Genomic DNA, 24,206 nt, shown 5'->3' with positions numbered 1-24,206 from the left:
AAACGCGCACACATGTACATGAACACACTAACTATTTACTTCTGCCTAAATTTTCTTTGTACATTGTCAATGCGCAGTGAGTGTGATGTCATTTTCTACCCTCATTATCTATGCACAGGTGTGAGAGATCATTTATGTATGCATTCATGAGCGCATATAACTTGCACCGTAAATTTTGTTTGTGGCCTCATAGCTTGCTTTTATGAGAAACACCTTGGAGCTCACTTTATGAGAATTATTTTATGAGTACATTCATTTGTTGATGTCCACATCACAGGGGACTGTCACGGTTAAGGTCAACATGACATCAAAATTGACCCCATTTACTTTCTTACTGCACATATCTGATATTATTGAGCACATTTGTACCAGTACATGTTCTAAAGTGAAAAATGAGACCAATTAAATTGCCTTAGAAACAACTTAATAATTAATATTAACCGATTGCCAAGTAGATACAGGTGCATCATTTTAGGCTATACTGTTGTAGGCAATGCAGCCTTTGGTTCATTTTTACAACAGTAACAGCAAATTACAATAGATTTGTAGAAGAATTACCATTGGAATACATAATAATGTTCTCAAGGGTGAACTTTATCTTCAGCCTCCACGTATCGTAAGCTTCTTCAGAAGTGAGTGTCCATGGTGTTTCAGGAGGGTAGTAGTACTAAATAATACTAAATACATATTCATGATCAGAAACAGATCACAAACAGACACTTTCATGATCCAGTCAATGCAGTCCTGCATTTTTGCAAACACATAATATCATGGAAGTAAAATGGGTTGTAAAACATATCATGTTGATCACACTAGTGGGTGCTTATCACATAAATGAGAGCATTTATATCATTTGTCTATGTGCTTCATGATTCAGTGTAATCTGAGTGTTGTAAAACTGTTTATATGTTGTCTGTAGTATGTTGATATCTGCCGTGTCATGTCACATGATCAAGTTTGTCTCCTCCTTTTCTCTGTCCATTCCTCAGGTCGTCCTCTCCCTCCCTCCTCCTCCAGCCTCCTGCCCCCTGCTCCTCCCCCACCCGCCCCTCTCCATTCAGCCCCGCCTACCATAAGGGAGTGTCAAGTGCCCCTGCTGGACAGCAGCTCCTCCCACACCATGCTGGAGCCCCACCCAGAGGACCAAATCTCCAACTCATACCTGCTCCGGGCACAGCCCCCCACTGGTAAGCCCCTCCCACTCATATCTCATTGGCTGACGCCCCCATCGTCATCTTACTCATTTACTGTGTTCTGTATTATCAGTGGGTTGTCTGCTATGAAAATAGTAGTGTCCTAACTAGACGCAACAAAATGAGCAATAAAATCAATTAGAGCATTTTTGATGAGAAATGTGATTTTGGTAGCCTAGAAATCTAGATGCACCATAGCGGCAGCAAATTTTATTTTGCAGCCAGGGTACTCTAGCAACTCTCCGTTGACTTTCAAGCTGGAAAAACCAAACTCTAGTCAGGCCAATCACATCATGTATAGAGTCGGTGTGCGGGCTTAACATATTGACGACAGAGTTGCGAAGGTTCCCTGCTACTTGAAAACAAAGAATGGCTGCTGCTGCTGGCGAACAGCGATCTTTCGAATCGGCTTTGGCCGCGACTCTGGAGGACTTGGAGTTAAGCTTTTCTTTGAGAAAAGAACAAAGAACGGCACTAAAGTCATTCTTTAAAAAAGGAAGATGTGTTCGTAGTTTTGCTGACCAGATACAGAAAAAGTTTAATCTATCAACTAGCTCCGCTGGTGGGAAAACACTCTGGTTGGTTGTAGCGCTATCCTATTGCGTGCAGAGGGAATTTGAAAGACAACCGTTTATCCCGCCCCTCGGATTGAGCCCTGCCAATGGTGAGTTCCCAGACCCAACTTCTTGATGTGGGTCTGGCTTACCAGGCTATGATTTTGGTCCTTTGTTTTCATTGTCAATGGCTGCTGGATATCTTCAATCTCCCACTGAACATGAATAATTGGAGTTCTCTTTGGCTTCCGTCACATTGCAGGGAAAATGTTTTCTTTTCTTTTTTTCTCCTTTTTTAGATCTGCTTTTAGACTATTCAGTCACTTTTGCTGGCTACCACAATGGATAAAATAACATATATGGTCATAGTAACAGGGTTTTTATTGTTAAAAGTGCCTAATTATGCTTTTATATATATAATACCTTTCATGCAGTGTGTAATATAGCTGATTGTGAATGTAAAAGGTCTGCAAAGTTTTAAAGATCAAAGTGCACTATAAATAAATTTTTTGCCTCCTAAAGAAACAATCGATTCTGAACTGCCGAAACGAGTCGTCAGCAATTCCAGTCTCACTTCCTGTTACATACCTACGTAACAATGTAATACATTTGCATAATGCCAGCCTATGGTCTTTATTGGCTGCCCGTGGACAATGTCTACTTAGACCCGCCCTCAAACGCTATAGTTGTAGCTGAGACCTGGAAGAGTTTGGTTCGTATTGTCAAAATGTCAAAAAATATGCTGTTTTCAGTGCTGTGAATCCACTTTGCATGCACTTCAAAAGGGACCACAGGACTTGGGCTGGAATTGATACAAAAATTGATACTTCCTCCCTTGTGCTGAGAAAGTTCTGAAATTCAGATATCGTAATGGACGTTTAATTTCCAACACGCTGTAAATAATAGACCACGACCAATCACAACAGGCTGGGCCATCTGACCAATCAGAGCAGAGTAAGCTCTTGGAGAGGAGAGATTTAGAGAAACTGAATCTTCTAACAGACTGTTTTTAGACTCTTTAAGAAATGAGGTGATGTGTAATGTATATTACGAGAAAATAAAAGTATTTGAAGTACTAAAATCACTAAATCTAAAATTTAACTAAATATATATATATATATATATATATATATATATATATATATATATATATATATATATATATATATATATATATATATATATATATATATATAATGACAAAAGCACAGAACAAAATTAGTCAAATGAAAACGTAATGTAAAGAAAGATAATTTAGAGTATTAATAAATACTAAATAACACTGCATATTAACGATACAAACAAACTTGTACGTTTAAAATGCATCTGGCTTGTAAAAATTAAATTTCATGTGTTTGTTTCCTGGTTCACAATCCACTAAACTGGAAACTCGGAAAAGCAGGAAAAATAAAGAAAACAGATTTTTGCTGTTTGCCTGCCTGTGTGAATATCTCATAACGTAGGAGAGATGGGGTTTATCGTTTGTCATTTTGTCATGTTGCGCTTGGCTAGGACATAGTGTTAGTTGTTGTCCCTAAAAAGGTTGTTTTATTATAGGAATATATGCTATTTATGACTAGTGAAGCTCAAGGTGAAAACAAATGGATATGATATCAAACAGCAAGGGCATTAAATATGAAGCACTGATTTATGTTATGGTGACTAATTAGACTTTCTCAGGTTGTGTAGAACCTCACTATGCATCATTATATCACAGCTCAGACTGAACAGAATGTGTGTCTGAGTCATCCTAGTACAGCTGCTCTCATGCAGAGTAATTAATGCTCCGTACGCTGCACAGTCCTCCAAACTTTGCCCCGCGTCCAAATCTGCAATCTAGGGGATATATTTAGCGGAGAGGAGAAAAAAAAAAGTTGTTAATGTAATTTCTTCTGGAATATAATCTATTGTTAATGGCATTAGCCTCTCCTTTGATCTGCTATAAATCTTTATTACGTCTGATCAGGGGCCCAAGTTCAGGAGCAACGCGATTATAAACCTTTTAAAATGACATTACATCATGCCTCTAATTGGTTTACTGTTTGCTGCAGCAACATCAATCATTTGCAGACTAACCACGCTGTAAATAAATTCACTCCAACACTGCCAGCACAACGGCTCTAGACCGACGCACCAGAAGGATTATGGATGAGAGAAGATCAAAAATACAAGAGGGGAAATCATAGTGTCTTTCGGTGCAGACAAGGTGACCACTAATAATTTTATTGAGCCTGTTAGTAGTCTTGCTTTTTCTTCTGAGCTGCCATCAGATTTGCATTTGCTGAAAAGAAACAGCAAAATAAGAAAGATTTTTTTCTTTTTTCGTCAGAATCAAAGAATGTAATCTGTGATTAGTATTTTAAATATGTCAACAGAACAGCGACAATAGCGATGATGATGATGATAATGATAATGGTGGTAATAATAGTATAACTATTAGTTATTTTATTCTTTCAACAATTTAGTACTGTATTAAATTCCTGAATATAAATGCTCTAATCAAGCTGTAATTTTGATGTAGATGCAAATATCTATACATTTCTAGATTCTAATCAGCTATATGTGAGAGCTTTGGCGAATGCCGTTCATTGTGATGCAGTGTTGTTGTTTTTTAATCACATTTCGAAAAATAACTACTTTGAATATTAAAGGCTTGCAAATCATCATTCTTATTTCATATTCTTTACAAGTTTGTCATATAGTTTGCATTTCCTTGATCTGATGACACATTCAGCTGAGATGAGTTTCAAAGCTCGCAATTAGCCTGAAAATAAAGCGCTAAATAATTGCCTTATTATCATGTTGCCTTGAGCTTAGATTTTTGTGTACAAGTCTGAGAATGTTGCTTCAACAAGTGAGTGTATATGTGTGTTTTACATCTTGCTGTGTTAGATTGAGATTGAAATGTGTGTTTGCGTGAGACAAAGTCCAATTAAATGTCCTGCAATCTTGTCGAGGGTGATTGCTGTGCAGGAATTGAAATGTCTGGCCAGTAACCCAACGTACCGAGGCTGAGAGACATTATAAAAAGGAAGAGTGCTCTGAGTAGATGTTTTTGAGCTTGTTGTGTGTCTGGCGAGCGCATTTATTAATGGTTGGTTTTGTATTTAAATACATAAAAGCTTCAGAATTTGAGATAATGGAGTGTATCTCTGTATTTCTGCTTAGTTTATTGCGGGTCTGTGCTCCAGTGGGCGATGTGCACAGCTGGACTGTGTCTCTGCCAGTGGGTAGCGCTGACACTGGTGGCATGCACACCGTGCCACAGTCATTACTTGAGCTATTGCAGCTGTCAGCTAAACCCTGTGACTGGCTGCCTGGCTGTGTTAAAGAGAGATCTCTTAGAAATCTGACGAAATGCCTCCTTTTCTGACATGAATTCTATGTAAAAAAAAAAAAAAGGAAGACATAGAAGATTTGGAAACACTTTCTTTTAGACATATACACTAAAGAAATATTTCAAAATTATAAATGTCTTTACTTTCACCTTTGATCAGTTTCATGTTTCATGTTTTTATGCATTATAGTATAGTACTACTATTCATGATTCTACTTTTAAAGAGTCAAGAGTTTTTAAAGGTACACTTTGAAGGAATTTCTCCCATCTAGCAGTGAAATTGTATTTTGCATTCAAACGAATAGTGCTCTCTAGTGCCTCGCTTTTTCAAATGTGTGTTGCAACTACAGTAGCCATTATGTACCAAGAAGCTATGACAACATGTCTTCCAATAGCACTTCATTGAGTTTAACTATACATGTTCTACTGTTATGCTGCCTATATAATGAATTACACAACCAAGCAATGAAAAAAAGCTTATAATTTAGACCGTAGTATGAAGTACCGTGCAGTGCAGCCTTTCATATTTGCCGGGGCAGTGACAAGCGCCTCACTGATCTCCTTGTCCGTTTCAGCTGGTTTCAGTCACGTGATGCTGGCTCTGAACAAAAACGCGTTGTGTAAAAAAAAAGCGTTGAGGTAGGCTAGTGTTTTTTGTCCCTCTCTACTATTATAGTTTTTCAAAATGGCGGGCCTCCTTGGATTTACTTGTCCAGTGTGAAAAAAGATAAGAAATTCTTCGCATACGAGGATAAGTCAGATCACTGGCAGAGGTAATTTTACACCAATGAGGACATATTTATGAATAAAGACATTGATTTTAGCCTATAAAATACTTAAAAAACTACACAGTGTACCTTTAACATCTGCCATCTCTCATGTTTGTGTGTGGGGTGGGGGTGGGGGTGGGGGTGGGGGTGACTCATGTAACTGTGGGGACCCCATGAGGAAACAAGCTTATTAATCATACAGAATGAGAGTTTTTTTTTTTTTTTTAGTAAAAAGGCAGAAAGTTTTCTGTGATGGGTAGGTTTAGGGGTAGGGTCAATGTAAGGGGACAGAATATACAGTTTGTACAGTTTAAAAACTATTGCGTCTATGGAGAGTCCCCACAAAGATAGTAAACCAGATATGCGTGTGTGTGTGTGCGTGAGAGAAAGAGAGAGAGAGAGAGAGAGAGAGCAAGAGAGAGTAGTGTTTGCATCGCTATCCATTTATTATAAATGGAGAGTGTCGGCTGGCTATTTTTAGCAGTTTCCAAAGTCACATACTCCTGCCAGTGAAATCAGCCATAGATCCTAATGCGATGAATTTTTAATCACTGTGTGTTTTGAAGAAATTCTGTTAAAACAATTTAGTTTGGACTGGATGCCCCCTTAAAGCTGTAGTCCGCAGCTTTTTTGGGTTAAAAATGATCCAAAATATTTGTTTTGAGCAAGTACATAACCTGCCAGTGTTCAAAACTGTCTGCTTGCCTTAGCTTGATTCAAAACGGTAAGCTTGTAATAATGTTTTTAATTCCAGTGGTACTGGTGGATTTCCGCGGGAAATTCGAGCATGTCTTTGCATCATTACGTCACATCTGTACACATAAAGAAGGTGTCTCGGCTAGTAGGCTATATTGCGTATGAGGATGATGGAGGTGGAAATTTATAGCCTTTTCTCACAGCACTTGATATAATTAAACTTATCAATTTGATGGCGGATCCAGAAAGGTTCAAACGACAATCACCAGTGACAACTGGAGATTCACCCGTTGTAAAACACGAAAGACTTCGGACTTCGGAGAAAAAAAGAGACTGCAACCGGCCCATGCGAAAACAAGGACAAATATCGGAAGGGCTTTAAATATAGTCACGCAATGCTGATGTTGTTAACATTAACAATTTGCGAACAAAGTATAATTTGCACGGTTTGACGTGATATGATAAGCGATCGTTAGACTTAATCGGCGCGATTTACTGCAATGCTTTTTTCCCCTTAGTTGGTCAGAACAAAAGTGGATGTTACTCACTTGTTCAGACGACATTTTCCGGTAAAAATTCTTATGTTGGTCATACTTCCAAAAGTAGAATCTGTGATTGCGAATGACAGTATCCACACCACCAGCGCGGTGACTGACAGCCGCACATTCTCCTCAAAACATTGGATTCATCTGCGCTGTGCCACGCCGAGGCACAACCCACGTAAAGTTGATAATTCCACGAATAACTGCAATTGCAGATTTCGAACAGAGATGGCGACAAAGAGGAAAAACTGCAGACTGGAGCTTTAAAGCTAATGTTATGCTGTTTTTAGGAGTAATTAAGGTTGTGCTGTTGTATAATTGTTTTGTTTTTTTGTATTACTGTATTTAAACCTTTGTATTCAGAACAGAGGGCAGTGTATGTTTGTGTGTGGGAGGGTTTTAGAGTGGGGTTTCAAAAGCCTGTTTATATTCAGGCTGATTTGATGACTCTTCTCTCAGACTGTTATTATTGCTCATTACAGGAGGGGATTGGGCCAATGAGACTGAATGTGAGGGAAATGTTTCGTTCAGAGCCCAGCACACAGCTTGGATTTACTTCTGTTACCACCGACCAAGCTGTGTTTTAATTAAACCTCCTCTCAGAAAGAACGTCATGAGTTCAACAGCATGACCTCCAGACCAGCTGTTGTCCCTTCATTCTAAGGGAGCAGGTATCAGTAAATGTATTTTTGAGGGATAAGAGAATGCACTGGAAAAACAGTTAGGATTCATTTTAGGGATTCACTACATTCAATGAACCTGTTCATTTGAGTGATGATGTTGGATGAAACAGTGGAAACAATTTAGTGTAGACTTGACAGTGCCTTTAAAAAGCTAATTTTATTCTATTTTGCAGTGGTAATTAAGGATTATGTTGTTGCATAAGTTGTATTATTATTTATTAATTCTAGCTGTTCATTATGTATTAGCATGAAATGTACTGAAAGGTTGCAAAGAAAAATAGCATAGGGAATTAATTTAGCGATTCAGTTTTTTCTAACATAAAAAACAGTCACTTATTCATTTGAGTGATCATTTTGAGGGAACTGTTGAAGCTATTTAGTTTAGACTTGACACTCAGATTTAAAAGTTAATTTTCTTCCTGTTTTGCACAGGTAATTAAGGGTGTGCTGTTGCATAATTGTTTTTTTAATTTATTGAAAATAAATTAGGTGATTTTTATTTCATTTTCAATTAGGTTACAAAGATTGTGTCAAATTGTGGTTCCAATATGCTTCACTCTTTTGGTCAACTGATTTACAAATGTTTTGCAAATCAGTTTGAACCGAAACGTTTTGTTTGTCGTCTGCCACTTTAAATGAGCTCTTTAAAGCGGAATGGATTCTGATTGGCTGTCAATGTTTTAATCATTCATCAGCTGGGAAAAATCAGTCTGACAATGATTCCAACAATATTGTTTCTCGGTGCCGTTATCGATATAGTTAAGGGGTGGACTCTGCTATTCTTTTGTATTTAGAACCATGTTTAGAACTACAATACATCTTTATAATTATCATTATTGTCATCATCCTTGGTGTGAACAGGCCTTTAGACTTGTTTAGGCCAGCGGCTACGCTTCTGAGAGGAAGCAGAAGTCCTGACGCCTACTGCTCCTCTTGGCTGTGGCTGCTGAGCGGGCATCCTTCCTCAGCATCCGACTCTTGTGTTGAACCACAGAAAATATCAATAAACATTTTTACTGAGGCTGGGCCTGGAAAACAAACATGGTGGCTTTCTGTTCCCGCTGCCAGTGGGCCTCCGGAGCACTACTGTGAAACTAATGCAGTGTACTGAAAGCCAATTCCATCCTGCCCAGTGCCTCCGCTTCGCTCTGCCCAGCACAGGCACGGTCCCAGAAAGAGCAGGGGGTGGGTTTAAGTGCTAACCTCAGGCACGCTGGACTGTGTGTGGGGATCTGCTTTTAGTAAGAGTGAGCTGAACCATGTAGGTTTGGATCTGTGTCAAACTCGATGAACTCCATGCTACGCTATTGAGACAGGAACAAAACTCCGCTATGTTTTCAGTGTTTTCACACACACACACACACACACACACACACACACACACACACACACACACACACACACACACACAGTGCTTTGATGTACTTAAATTGTAAGGTTGTACATGTTTCCAGTGTACAAGTAGTGAATTATTTTGGCACGCAAGACCGTGAGTAAACTGTCAGATCATATTTTTGTGTGTGAGTAAAAGTTTAATGTGTGTGTGTGTTTTTTTTTTTTTTTTTGTGCATTTAGAAGGAAAAAATGTCTTCCTTTATAAATTATGTATCTATTGATTGGCTCATCCATACCTGAATGTTTTGTTATTCTATTTACTAGGAGTTGCTATTAATGATGTTGTCATATCAGATGTTTGCTGGAATGTTGAGTGTGGAAATAATAAACTTTAGTTGCAAATAAATACGGTTGCACTGTTTAAAATAACTATTCATATGGCAGTGATGTTTCAAACTGGGGTCCGGGGATCCCCAGGTGTCCGTAAGGGAGTGACATGGGTCCGTGGAAAAGTCTACAAAAAAATGGGGGAAAAAATAAATAATAATAAATAAAAATAAATAATAATTAATAATAACATAATAAAATTATTAGTTATTAATAGGTTAAAGTAGATTAAAATATGTAAATAAAAAAATGATAAAAAATGAAATGAATAAATAAATAATACATTTAATAGTACATTATATTGAGTAGAATAAAAATTTAATAATGTAACTTAGAAACTAATTCAAGATTTCTTTGAGTGTTTAAATTTGGTTTTATATTAGCCTATGCATTTTTATATCATATAGTTATATAAGTATCTTTTTATATTTGATTATCTAAATGTCCATTTCAAATATTTTACAGAGCTCTGTAAAAACAAATCAGGCACTATTAAACTGAAAATCATCTGAAGAAAATAAAAATCAATTATATTCCATCTGAACATACAGCTTTTTTTTTTATATGGCCATCAAAAATATGCGTTTTGTAGTCAGATGATGTACTTCTCACATCTACTAGCAGGGGCTAACTGGACCCTGCCAACCAGCCAAATCTTGACCTTTTGATTATAAAATGTATGCAAAACTCTTTCTGTGTGATTATTTTCTGAAATGACTTTCATATTCCATTTTATTGCTGTCATGTACAGCATATAGGGAGCAGGCAGCTGTATTTGATGGGCCTTGAGCTGGGGTGTGCTGTATAGTACATCTAGCCTCACTGAAATCTGTCTTGAATCTTGGCACTCTCCATGGCGAGAAAAAAACACCTTGTTATCAGTGAAAATGGTGGGAGGGGGTGGTTGCATTGGGATATAAGAGTAGGGGGTCTAAGTGGCTGTTTCCTAATTACACACTTTTATTTATTCACACGCAAACACAAGCCTGTGGTCCAGGGCCTCTCTCCGATCTCTTATATCATCCCAAATTGACGTTTATGTTCTCACTCCTGTTATTTCCTGAGGTTTCTGCCACTTATGTCCAGCGGTTTATTTCAATTTGTGTTGGCGCGTATCAGCTGTTGTTGGTTTAACTGTAGGCAAAAAGAGGAATTGGGCTTTAGCTTTATCCTTGAACGTATCCTTGGTGCATGATTGACTGATAGCTTGTGCAGACATTTAGGTTGTATTGATAAGCATCGGAGAAAAAGTACGCTTTCGAATTTAATACAGTTTCCAGAATAATTAATGTGCAAAAGTCAATCTGTTTATAATAGGAATCAATTAGTTTTATAAAACATTCATCCTCGATTATCCTCTAAAGTAAAGCTTCAATTAGTCATTCCTAAAATAAGCGTGTAACTCTGTCAGTGTCCTACAGTAAAGGAGACATCGAGAGTGAAAAGGACAGCGATTACTGTGCGCTGCGGGTGTGAGTTTTTACCCTCACACACACAGCCATTTCAGAGTCGACGCGGGATAAAAGTTGATGATGCGTGCAGAGGTTTACGAATGAAGAATGCTTCTTCATGAATATGAAATCAACCTTTTCATCAGTCCAGGAAGGGCTGACTGGGGAGCCTACAGCGTTTCACCTCAACCACAAGCGACTTGCATTTGTTGTTTTCTCAAGCAATGTGCAAACAAATAGTTCTCTCTTTTTTTTAAGCTGGTTGCGCAGCAATAAGCACAAAGGCATTTGTGAAGAATGAGGGAATAGATGCTGTTATTTAACCTTGAATATTTGAAGGGAAAAAACGGACTGACACAAGCAGGAGCTCTATTTAGCTTGTGCGTGATATCTCATCTGTGATTCATAAAAATGTCCTTTTGACAATAGGAGTGGTTTGAGCCATAATTTGTCTTGTTTAGTATAGTGCTGTTTTTTAATGGTTTGTCAAAGTAAACAATCAGATGAGCAAACTCGATACATTGACTGTCATTTGTCAAGTATGTATAATTATATTACCTGTGATAACATTCACTTTAATTCTCTTTAGAGATGCTGGATAAGCCAGTGAAAAGTTCTGTTGTGTACACTTTCATTCAAAAGTTTTCTATTTCAAACAAACACTGCTCTTTTGAACTTTCTATTCATTATACAATCCTGATCTCAGTTTTTACAAAAAAGTTAAGCAGCATAACTGTTTGCAACATTGATAATTAAAATAAATGTTTCTCGAGCACCAAATCAGCATATTAGACTGATTTCTGATGGATCGTGTGACACTGAAGACTGGAGTAATGGTGCTGGATATTCATATCACTGTAATAAATTACATTTTAAAATATATTAAAAACAGTTTCAATTGTAATATTTCAGAATGTTGCTGTTTTTACTGTATTTTTTTATTAAATAAATACAGCCTTGGTGAGGCTTTTTTACATAAAAAAACAAAACAAAAAAAACATGAATAAATCATATTGACCCGGTAGTGTATGTGTTTATGAAAAGCAACTGAGCAACAGTTATGTAGTTAGGTTAACATTTCCTCTACTCAAGTTACCCAAAAGACATTCTGAGTTTTAATTATTTTGCTGCCCTTAAATGTTTTTACGCATACATATTTATGCATGGGTTTGACCGTGGGTTTGTGTACACAGCCTCAGGGGAGTGTTTGAGTGTATATTGGCAGATGCTAAATGTCTCTCTCAGGTTAAGGGGTCACCCCCCTCCCTCCACATTGAACATCTGTACACTGCCCTCCCTCACCCTGCACCTGGGCCCAAAATCAGGCCACGTCTCCCACATTCACTGTTATAGCAGCATGCTGACGAGGACTTTTACTACAGCCACAGGAATCATGCCTCTAGAGAAGAGGAGGCATTCATCTTGTGGCCTCAGACAGCCATGCATAGTGTTACAAACAAACACCATATAGAGCTAATGAGAGACAGGGGCTAAACTTTACTTCACCTTAGCACTGCAGAATCACTTTCATAGTTATATTCTGCAGATCTGGAATAAACAGAATGTAGGAGAGAGTGGGGTAAAATGTGTCAGTGGGTAAGTTGTGTCGCCCCCTTAATCTAGAAAGTAAAATTTTTGACACGTTACGATAAAGTGACCATCATGTGTTTTGTATGAATTTTTCTCATGTCAGAGTATGTTTTTTATGTGGCAGGTCAATTTTATATCAAAGTAAATTTATTCAGTTCTAAAAATACACATGATACTTGTTGCTGAGCTGCCAGTGTATAAAATCTGTTAAATTATCTGACTATGAACATTAAGTAAAGTGGCAAAAATACATTTTCTCATCTTCTTTAGAGATATTTTTCACAATATATTTCGCTCATTGATGACAGATCTGAGTTTGGGTCATCAGAGCGTATCACCCCCGGATAGAGCCAAAGGGCCACTGAACTCAGATCAGTCCTGCATGATCTTTAGACAGGGGGTCAGACCCCATCACCCACCCCACTGTGCCTGTGCGCCAGGATCACTCCCAATTCCCAGCACTCAAGGATCGGCTTTACGCTTATTCCATGTTTGATCCAGCACTGTTGCCATTGTAATACAGCGAGAAACAGCAGATTACATGGCCAGGCCAGCACTGATCCACTCTACTCATGCACACACACACACACACACACGCGCACGCACACGCGCACGCACACGCGCACGCACACTCACTTACTTGATCTGTTGGTTGGATTTAGATTCTAAGAACGTTCTATTTGTCAATACACTTTGTTCATGAATTGAATCCCCCACACATACACATCCTTCTCTCATAGTCCTTGGCACATGCATGTTCTTGTATTAAAAAAGAGAAGAAGAGGATAAGAGGAGAGAGAGAGGGGCGAGAGGCTTTTCACTGTCGCAGATTTAAACAGGGGTCAAGCCGACAGAAAACGCAAAAGTCTTTGGCTACATCATTGATGAATAGGAGCTTGCTACAAATCTTTTGTCTGCGTACAAAATAGGAAATTAATCTCATTGCATAGCTAAAGGGCAGTTTATTTAGATTTGAGAGTGAGCAATTATATTTATTAATTATTTTGTTCAAAATGAAACCCAAGGCCTGGAAAGTGATTTAAAAGTTTTTTATTAGGGCTGTCAAAATTAACATGTTAACGCACACAATTAATTTTTTCAGTTTAGCATGTAAAAAATATTTAACACAATTAACGGAGCATCCTTTTTCCCCCATCATCCTTTGGCTAGCATTACATTATATGACCACGCTCTTATACATGCAAATGCTTTTAAACCATTCAAGCGCGATAACACACAGTGCAGTACTGGCGCGCGTCCAAAAACACACCAAAATTATGCCAAAATGCCCGTTTTGTCGAGTATCCTCGCACACACAGTATTAAATGAGTCTTAAATGAGTTAAATGAAGTCTTAAATGAACATAAAGAGTTGTGAGAAAATGGGATGCACGTCATGTGCTGCAGGTCTTAAAGTGACAGCAGCCTAAATAAACCCGCTTCTGTTGATAATCAAAGAACAAAAGAAAAAGAGAAAATCACTCCCTGCTCTTGACTGAATAACTTTTTTAGCTTTAATAAGGATTAATCTATATTTAATTTATAATTTATGCAGTGAAGACTGTGAAGTGTTTGATAACTTTATTCAATTTCTGTATATATCCTACCTGATATATTGAAGGGCACAGGTAAATGTGACAATTATTATAATGGGTTTATGTGAAGATTAACTTAAATTAAAAGTATTGGTATCGTGATGCCTTCTTTAATAAAATAAAATACAGACTACTGTCTTTATGTTGTTTCTACATTAATTTGGAGATTAAATGTTAACTTATTACAATATAAATATATATAAAAAATAACTTATGTAAGGTTAGTTTTTTTTCAGTGACAGTTCTTTATATTTACCATGGTATTCATGGTATATTCATATATTTACCATGATACTTTGATTATTAACACTAGAAGTGCCAGAATTCCATAACTACTAGAACTGCCGCAAGCGGTCATTTTGACCGCTAGATTCCAAACTCTATATCTATAATGATAAATACCCAATTGAGAGATTAATGCATTTATTGTATTAGGATATCTTTTAAAAACAAAACAACAGCAAACTGTACATTTAAACAAGTTTAATTATACATTTATAAATAAATAATATACGTAGATGTCCTGAACAAAATGACGGAGTAGCCTATGTTTTCATGTTTCCACTGTTCGATCGCGCCCGCGCCTTACACACACACCATATTCAAGCATTGCAATCTTGACATTGCAGCCTGTTCATTATAGCCATAATAAAATATAATAATAAAATAGTCAACCTAACATATAAAAATTCCACTGCTCTGTTTATATAGTCAGTAGCCTAGTACAATTCGTACCATTTTGCGCATGTGAAGAGGATGATTTTTTCCATCGATATTGCAACGTGAGTGAAGTACAAAGCCTATAATAAAGAATAGTTTACCATCCAAATACATCGCAAATGTTGAAACATTTTGATTCTAATTAGAGTTACGTGAGCCCTACGCCGCTTACTTTCACTTTCGCTTATAAAGTATTTCATTTTGGCTTGTTTATAGTTATTTTTTCATTCTTGTTCTGTTCTGAACATCATTACATTTAAATGATTTGTTATGAAATATGTTATGTGTATTTTCTACCACATTTTATTGTTGTGTATATTGGTATATGTATAATAATAGGCCTACCGCGAAATGCAGTGCGGTCAATAAGACCGTCTATGGCCGAAATAGGTAAATATGTTCATTTGTGTTTTTTTTGCCTTGTGTAATATATATGAAAAACATTTTAAATGAAAATACAGACACTTTTAGGAAAAGTCATGTACCAGCAGGATTTTATTTATGTTTTCAACAAAGTTATTGCAGATATAAATTTCAAACCGGTCAAAATGACCGCCATGGCACTTCTAGTGTTAAAATACCATGGTATTACCTTCCAGTACCAGCCACAGCACTTTTAGTAAGCATGTGAGGCTCTTCATATTATTTTAGCCTATCAGCTCATACTGATCAGACTCCTGACAGCCATAGACAGGAGATCAGGCCATGGGACTCGCTTTCAGGCAACTGTCATGGATCAACAAGCATGAGATGGGCAACCTGAGAAAATGGAAATGGTTTTGGCTGTTGGTGGAAAGAAAACTTGGATTGGGAGGTTCATCTTTATTGCATTACTCCGTGTTTCATGGGAAAACATTATTAGGAGCTTGTTTGATGCTTCTTGTCTGGCCGCCACCTCCTCCCCGCTCTCTCTTTCCTCTGATAGACAAGAGTTATAAATGTAACATGATAGAGAGATTTGTTTTCTTTTTGTTTTAAAATTATATGCTAGACAATTCCCAAGCACCACAGGCTACCTCTTACAAAAGCAGCCCTGAAGTGAACAGCCTCCGCACCGCAGTCGTGTCCAGGTACAAAGTGTTTCACGGTAAAAGAGTCAGAGCCGGTGCTTCCTGCAGATTCATGCTTTGAATTCAGGCTGCATTAAGGATTACATTGAGCCGAACAATGTCAATTAATGCTGCTTCATGAGGTACAAAAACGCAGCATCCAGCAACGCTGGCGCAGCTTAAAAAGTGAAGACAGGAGTTTCCTGTCTGACAAGTGTCTTAACAAGCTGGGTGGTTGAGTGTTTTAGGGGCTTCCTGCCGCCACGGAATGCGAATTTGGAAAGAAAGAATAACAACACAAACAGCTTTGGCAGGCTGTCATCACAGAGAGCGTCCTTTCGTCCCTGATTTGATGTTTATTCTGATTGCACTTCACCCTCACACTGCTGCTATTCCGTTTGCGTTTCCTGCATCGCTTAACACAGTTTTTGACAATGCCAATTGATAATTGATTGACAGCCTGATAAAAGGGTTTTTCAATATTTTTTTTCCCCCAGGAGCTCCAAATCATCACAGCCAGACCCTGCGGCCGCCCATCCCTCCACCACACAACCACCAGACGCTATCGCACCACCAGTCCTCTGCCAACTCCCTCAACCGCAACACGCTGAGTGGCCGACGCAACCCCATCCACGCCCCTCCGTCCGCCCCGGGTGACGGGCCCACCACACCCGAGTCAGTGCAGCTGCAGGACAGCTGGGTGCTCAACAGCAACGTCCCATTGGAGACCAGGTCAGTGGCCACTTTTTGCACACAACAAATCTGTATAAACAAAGAAATGAACAATGATTAACTTACATTTTAGATGCAACATAAGTATTTAATTCCTTTTTATCAGCACTGTTAAAATGTCATTTCCTGTCAGATTGAAGAACCAGATCTAACTGTTTTAGAAATAGCAATAAATGACAGTTTTGCATTCAGGAAACTTTACCGTGAAAAACACTGTGGTTAGAGACATTTCTTACAGACAAGAGACTTTAAATAGCAGGCTATATCCTAATTCTGACAAAACAATCTCTTTCTGCCCCCCAGGGCGCAAGATTATTGAGTACGATGTGACAGAAATACTGTCTCAATCCAAAGAAGTATTTTTTTATTAAAAATCTAGGAGTGTTATTAGTTGGGTGGAAGCAATTTAGGTATTTTGACAGGCTTGTCGTTTTAAAATATATATTTGTTTTTACCTCTTCTGCTAATAATTCTGTAATATTCTAAAATGACAGAAATAATAGGTTAATATTTTATTTTCAAATACAGAAACTAATTTGTTTATTTAAAACTTCATTTATTTATTTAATTCTAAAATGATATTCTAAAATTCTAAAATAATATATAATATATATAGTAACAATACATCAGCATCCATAATGTAGGGGGCATGGTACTGAAACCTGAATATGCACAATATAAGGACCTCATAATGTAGGTCAAACCAGTACACACACACACAAACACACACTACCATTCAAACAAAAGTTTGGGGTCAGTAGTTTTTTTGTTTTTATATGTTTTTAGAAGGAGTCTTGTACATTTATTTAATAATAAAGAAATTCCACTGATGGCAAAGCTGATATTTTAGTGTCACGTGACCCTTCAGAAATCATTGTAATATGCTAATTTGGTGCTCAATAAACATGTATTATTATTATTATTAATTTTGAAAACAGTTTTGCTTCTTGAAGAATATTTTTCGTTGAGAAACAGAAAATTTAAAGAACAGCATTTATTTGACACAGAAATCTTTTGTAACATTATGAATGTGTTTACTGTCATTTTTTTTATCCATTTAATGTCTTTAATTATGTGCTTACAGAATATATAGCATTATAGTTATGTGACTTTCGTGCTCAGTAAGTTTTCAAACAGACAGAGTACTGTGTGCTTACAGATCACAAACATACACTGTATTATGCATGCACAGCTTTTAGAGGTATTAGTATTCATAGTTCCCTTAAATACAAATGCTCTGTCTCTCATGCGTACACACACACTCACCCCTGTGGCTCAGCTTTTACACACACACATACACACACACACACACACACACACACACACACACACACACACACACACACACACACACACACACACACACACACACACACACACACACACACACTCTATCTCTCTCTCTCTCTCTCTCTCTCTCTCTCTCTCTATATATATATATATATATATATATATATATATATATATATATATATATATATATATATATATACAGGAGAAAGAGAAGAAAAAAAAAAAATTTATATATATATATATATATACATTTTTATTTTTTTCTCTGTATCTTTCTCCTGCTGGGCAGAGGGTCACCTCCTCTGTTCCAAGATCAGAGAGGAAGCATACCTGCATGTACTATTCATGAGGCTGGGCTGCATGTTTAATTCACAAGGACAGGTCTCAGGCCTGTTGGAAGTGCAGGTTCCTGACTGGCTGTAATTAAAGCAGAGCTGATAGGCTGTCCTGTATGTCAGCATGGGCCATCCAGCACTCAGACATGAATGCTTTTGGGACTGCTGGGGCCGTCGTGTACAGGATTGGATAGTGGCAAGGTTTTGTTCAGTTCAAGGTCTGTATACGCACACATATATTGACAGTTTGCCCATGACCTCCAGCGTTAATTGTCTGCTGGGTTTGATTGGTTTCTTTGTGTTGGTGATTGTGGACACACCCACTGGTCCAGCACCTTCCTCATCAGAATTTACCCATGAGCAGTGGTCTACGTCAGGGGTTTTCAATCTTTACAGATCCAAAGGCCCCCAAAGCCAGACTCCCAGCCAAAATAGAGACTCCCAGTATTAAAATGTAAATATTCTCTGAAACACTTTATAATAACCTTCATTAAGAACATTAAACTTATTATAAAATGCAAATACGTCTTTATTTAGAAATGTGTTAATAGAAATGCCATGAAAATGTAAGCTCTTTATATTTTATTTATTTTCGGCATGGAACCCCTGGAGTACCCTTGGGGACCCCCTAAAGGTTGAAAACCCTGGGTCTACATGAAGGGTTTCCAGTGGAAAGAAAGATAAAGAGCTACAGAGTGCATTAGAATGTAATTTCAGTTCACCAAATCTAGTTATTTTTTAGTTCTTGATCCTGACATTAAAAATTCTTTAGAAAGTTTATAATTAAGATGAGATTATTTATTTCATATAGTTTATGCTCATGCGCTTTATTTCATGTCATGTTTCTAGCTTGTTCATGAAATAAATACAATTAGTGTAATTTAATCAGTTTTCACATTTCCCAGAAATGTTATTAATGCTTCATCTCATAATATATTTCATTATACATGTATTTTATATGTACAGAAACATGGAAATATTTAGGAGCACAGAAACTTGTCAACACTGCCCCGCAACTTTTATGAATAAATTAGCTTCGCTACTGAACTGCTACATTATATTACTCAGCAATGAGGTGGTATGTTGCTGTTTTTGAAGTAATTAAACTCACAGCTTCATTGCTAGTAGAGAGTGCTGCACAGACGCAGGTAATTCACATGCTCATCTCTCTCTTGATAGACTTATTAATTCAAATAAATGTTATGATTCCATCAAATGAATGTAATCTTACCACACTACTAGGGTGACCAGTTAGTCCTGAAATTGCTATTTTATTTCATTATATTTCATTTTATTTTATCTTTTTAGCCATTTTTATAGTGTATATATATATATATATATATATATATATATATATATATACTATAGTATCATCTTATCACATATATCATTAAAATATAAAATATATTTTATAAACTACTATAAATGTAAATACATAAATAAATTAATGTAAATTAATTTGTCCATAACCACTCCATGAAGCCTGTTGTTTCATATTAAACCTCTGCTAAGCAGCACTAACCCTGACAGGTAACAAATTATGATATTTCTTAAAGTACTCCTGTCGGGAAACTCCAGTGGGTTCCAGCATTTAATTCTGTCCTTCGGTTCTTCACGCTGTCGTCATAAATCACTGGAAGTTGCCAATGTGTGTAATATCTATCGGCTTTATGCCTGGGCAATATTTAGACAGCTAACTGGCACTGGATAATTGTCACACAATCTTTCCTCATTTGCACACAAAATTATGAAGCGATCTTAAAATGAAGGGCCGACATTCGGCATTGAATCATGAATGTTCAGGTGTGTTAGAATGGGCTCCTGTACTGAAGCCATCAGGACTACCCAGCAGCACTAAGCCTGCCATCTGCTGAGACAGAACCATACTCCCCACACCAATCCAAACCTCACTAAGCCAGGAAGCCGGCCCAAACTCTGGCCCCTCTCCCCGTTCCCCTGCTAGCAGGCCCCACCCCTATCACTGCAGCTTTTTAATTGGGGTTCTGTCAATGCAGATGGGCCACCTGTCACACACATGCACGTGCAATTCACAAACTCATTTCCAATATATTCACATTTATTAACTGCATTACTCATTGCATTTGCGGAGGCTTTGAAGTGTGGCGAGAGAACTCACGAGTACAGATTGGAGCACCAGCAGACCACCCAGGATCTGTGCTGGCATTGCCCAGCATCACACACACCATTCATGGGCAACAGGCGAGTGTGTGGGCCTTCTGAGTGGAATCATGCAAGTGCCTGTCCATTTCAATTTTAAGTGTTAACCACAGAGACAGTGATCAACATGGACACAGTCTTTTACATATACGTTTTATCAATGAGTTAAAGAAATAGTTCACACCAAAATGAAAATTCTGTCATTATTTACCCACTGTCATGTTGTTCCACGTTCTTGGATCTTTTGTTTCACTGAAGAAAAAATAAAATAAAATAAAATAAATAACAGCATATAGACATAGGAGTGACATGATCTGAATGTCTGAAAATAATGGTTGGATTTTTTTTGTGTGAACTATGGAATATGATTAAAGCCTGAACAAATATATAATAATATTTTTCAATACACTTACACTTTTTTGGTTAAACAAAATTTCAATAAAAGAATAAACTATTTTTTGAAAATAAAAAACTTCTTTTTTTTTTACTTCATTCCCCTTCATTCCAAATAATGTTAATTATGAAACCTTATTGTAAAGTGTTACCATTTAAACTTAAACCGATAATGTAGATATTACAAATTATAATTGTGTTATGTATGTATTTTGTCCTCGGAGATTTTAATTATTAGTATTATTTCTTATCTATTCTGTAAAATAATACTGCATAAAACTCCCAGTTTAATTTTGTAGTACAGTAGATATAGTGGAAAAGGCCTGTTTAATGTTGATGCCCCATTCAGGCTCTCGGCTGTTTTATCTCTGAAGGTCTCCAGTTCAGTTTTGCCCCAAAATTCCTAACTTTCTTTGAAAATAGATGAGTAAAAGGTAATTTGAAAATGAAATCAAATATTTAATAAATAAAATAAAAAAAACTAGCTGCCATATTATGCTTAAAATGGGATCCAGCACATTAAGTAGCCGAATAGATCAGAGATGTGTTCAGCTGTGTAAATAGCACAGAATGTCACATGGACAGTTCCTCAGTGTACAGAGATGGAGGCTTGGAGAGTCTGTGTCTGCAGAGGCTCATCTCCTCTCGCCTCTGGGTCACACAACATAAGCCGACACACTAAAGTTAATAGGCCTATTTTTATTTCTGTATCAACACTAACAGAGAGAGCATTTTCACACACTGCCTGCCTCTCCCTCTACAGGAGAAAAACACTGATAAAATCCACCTTTTATAAACCAAAGAGAGAAAGTTTGGAGGAAAATCTCCAGCCCTGTGATGCAACAGCAGCCTCCTGTAAGGCCATGATCGGAAGAGTTTTGGGTCGTCACAATTCTAGTTACTTTTTTGTTGACAAATAAGTTAATTTGCGAGCGGTGCATGGTGCAATGTACTGTATGTCAGCTCAAAGATGGGAATGACATGAGCTCCCATAGGATGAATGGTTCATTTTCCCTTCAGTACATGTCTAGTCACTATTTTTTCGTCTCTTTGTGTGGCTAAAGGTGGGCAGGCATCATCTGTCCATCCAATAGAAAACAAATAAACTTTTAGCTTTGCTTGGCTTTAACTTTTTCTAAATTGATTATTGGCTATTTTTAGACAACTCCACTGCTCATAACTAAGATGTTGTGATGAGAAGACTGATCACAAGATGCAGATGTAAGACACTTATACATTTCTAACGATAAACAACTACATTTAACATTAATCTCTCACATCAGTTTATGACTTGATGCTAATGAAGATTCTCTCTGTGTGGCCATCCGGATGGTCTTGATTGAGTAACATGACATTTAAAAGCAAAGAATATTTGTTCTTTCTTTCTTGGAATTGGAGGTCATGCTTGTTTCTGTTTATGTGGGTGACTTTTCTAAGGGTTTAGATTGATTACCCTGAATATTCCACGTACAGATTAACACCTTGAGCCATTTAAAGAGGAACACACAGCTCTGTGTGTCTGTTCTCTATGTAAATTATGTTATTTTATAGGTCAGGCCTTTCCTGCTTAAGAAGAAAACCAAACCTTTCTCTGAGAGGTGCCTGCACAGCTGCCAGCACCGGAAGATTGATTGCCAAAGTATGCAGTTGTCAGACAGGTAGAGGAAGGGAGAGAGACAAGCTGGGGGGAAAGGGGGAGGATCCGAGAGATTGCTTCGGCGCAAGAGAGAGAGAGAGAGAGAGAGAGATCGGAAAACAAGAAGGAGGGTGGAATCGGTTTTCGGCAGCATAAATGACTGAAGATGGCCCGGTCCTGTGAAGGCTTATTTCCAATCATAGAGTGAGGCCTCTTCACCAGCTGATGCCTGCTTCAATTTTACTCTCATCTCAGGACTCGCAAGCTGCTCTCTTCCCCTTCCATACTGACTCGTGCACACTCAAATAAGATTTCCAAGCAGGTCGCACTGTCACAGTTGAACCAAAGAGGAGCAGCGCTTTCACATGCACGGCATAGGGGATGTTTTTGGAGGTGTGCATTGTTGTTACGGCCTGGCTGGTGTTTGGTTTCGAGTGTGTTTGTAGCAGGGTCCTGTGTCAACTTCTTAAAGTGCAGCTTGGGTCTGTTAGCCATGAGAGAATTTGATTTGTTTGTTTGTGCAGATATCAGAGATTCAGTTTGAGTTGTGTGATACGCTGTGCACACATTCACAGGTCCATGAACTCTCTGAACCAGATGTCTTTGCGGTTATTTCTGCATTTGATGGTAGTATCCATTCTGCATCATTTCACCTCCATTAGCTTTGGGCCATGTAATTTTTGACCTCAGAAGAGGATTCTTGTGAATGTTTAATTATAGCACTTGCAGTCTCACTCATGTTTTTTATTCACATACACTTTTCAGCACAAACCGCTTAATACATTTGTACTTTTGTTGTATATCAGATAATTTCACATTTATACCAGATGTGATGCTGTAAAGGTAGACATTGTGGTAGGTGTGCTCTGTAGCGGTATTTGATTTGAAGTTTGATTGTGAAGTTTATTCAATATTTAACATGAAAACGTGTCCTATTCACATACATTTGACTGCTATGGTGAGTGGCTAAATTTCTTAAAGCTAGTAGCTGTATTAAAAAAAAATCTAACAAAAGTACACACAGGAGATCACAGGAGAAAGCTTAGCAAAATAACCATGTTTAACTTGTTGATGACACCAAACAAATAACTGAATGAACTGAGTGTTTAAATACATATGGGAAGCTTATTGACAGAAACTGAAACAGGTGTGTAATTCAAATCAGTAACCATAGAAAAAAACTAGTGGCGGGAAATGAGAACAAAGGAAACAGGAACTAGAATTAAAACAAAACGTAAACGTGACATTAACAACACACACTGATAAAAAATGATTTTGTGGTGAAGTAAATACTACAGAAAAAAACAATGTAATTTACATGAAAAAGTTAGTTCAGGCAAGAATAAAAAAAACTAAGCAAATTCTATATTATTACTCAATTCAAGCGTGTAGAAATGAAAGCGTAAATATCAACGTTATAAAATTAAGTAAAATTACTCAACCTTTCTGATACTGGTGTTCCCATCATGCACTGGGCCTTGAATAATTAATGAGGTTGATTTTTCACTGTTTTCAAACTGTATTTACACTGTTTCATCATTGCTTTTGTTGTTAGGATTAGTAACGTGCCATTTTGTGCCATTTGGAGTTCATTTTCTACTCAAAATGACACATTCAAACACAAAAACGATCCATCAAATGTTACCGTCATTGTGTATTGTCTACCAAGTATTGAGGTATCTGCGTTCACATGATGATTAACATCTGATATGTGGATATGCTGTCCTACACAATATCT

General features: G+C 37.4%; 1 protein-coding gene across 1 annotated transcript in view; it reads left to right on the top strand.

The window, feature by feature from the left end:
• Nucleotides 1-24,206, top strand: part of tenm2a (teneurin transmembrane protein 2a) — a 297,220-nt gene that overhangs the window by 201,494 nt on the left and 71,520 nt on the right. The window contains exons 6-7 of the mRNA XM_084133288.1: nucleotides 990-1,187; nucleotides 16,399-16,633. Of these exons, the coding sequence (XP_083989414.1) occupies nucleotides 990-1,187; nucleotides 16,399-16,633 (433 nt within the window). The remainder of the gene's footprint in view (nucleotides 1-989; nucleotides 1,188-16,398; nucleotides 16,634-24,206) is intronic.

The sequence above is a fragment of the Abramis brama genome, assembly GCF_963993115.1.
Source record: "Abramis brama genome assembly, chromosome: 13".
Classification (NCBI taxonomy): Eukaryota; Metazoa; Chordata; class Actinopteri; order Cypriniformes; family Leuciscidae; genus Abramis; species Abramis brama.
Note: the sequence above shows the minus strand (reverse complement) of the source record. Positions and strands in the feature narration are given on the sequence as shown.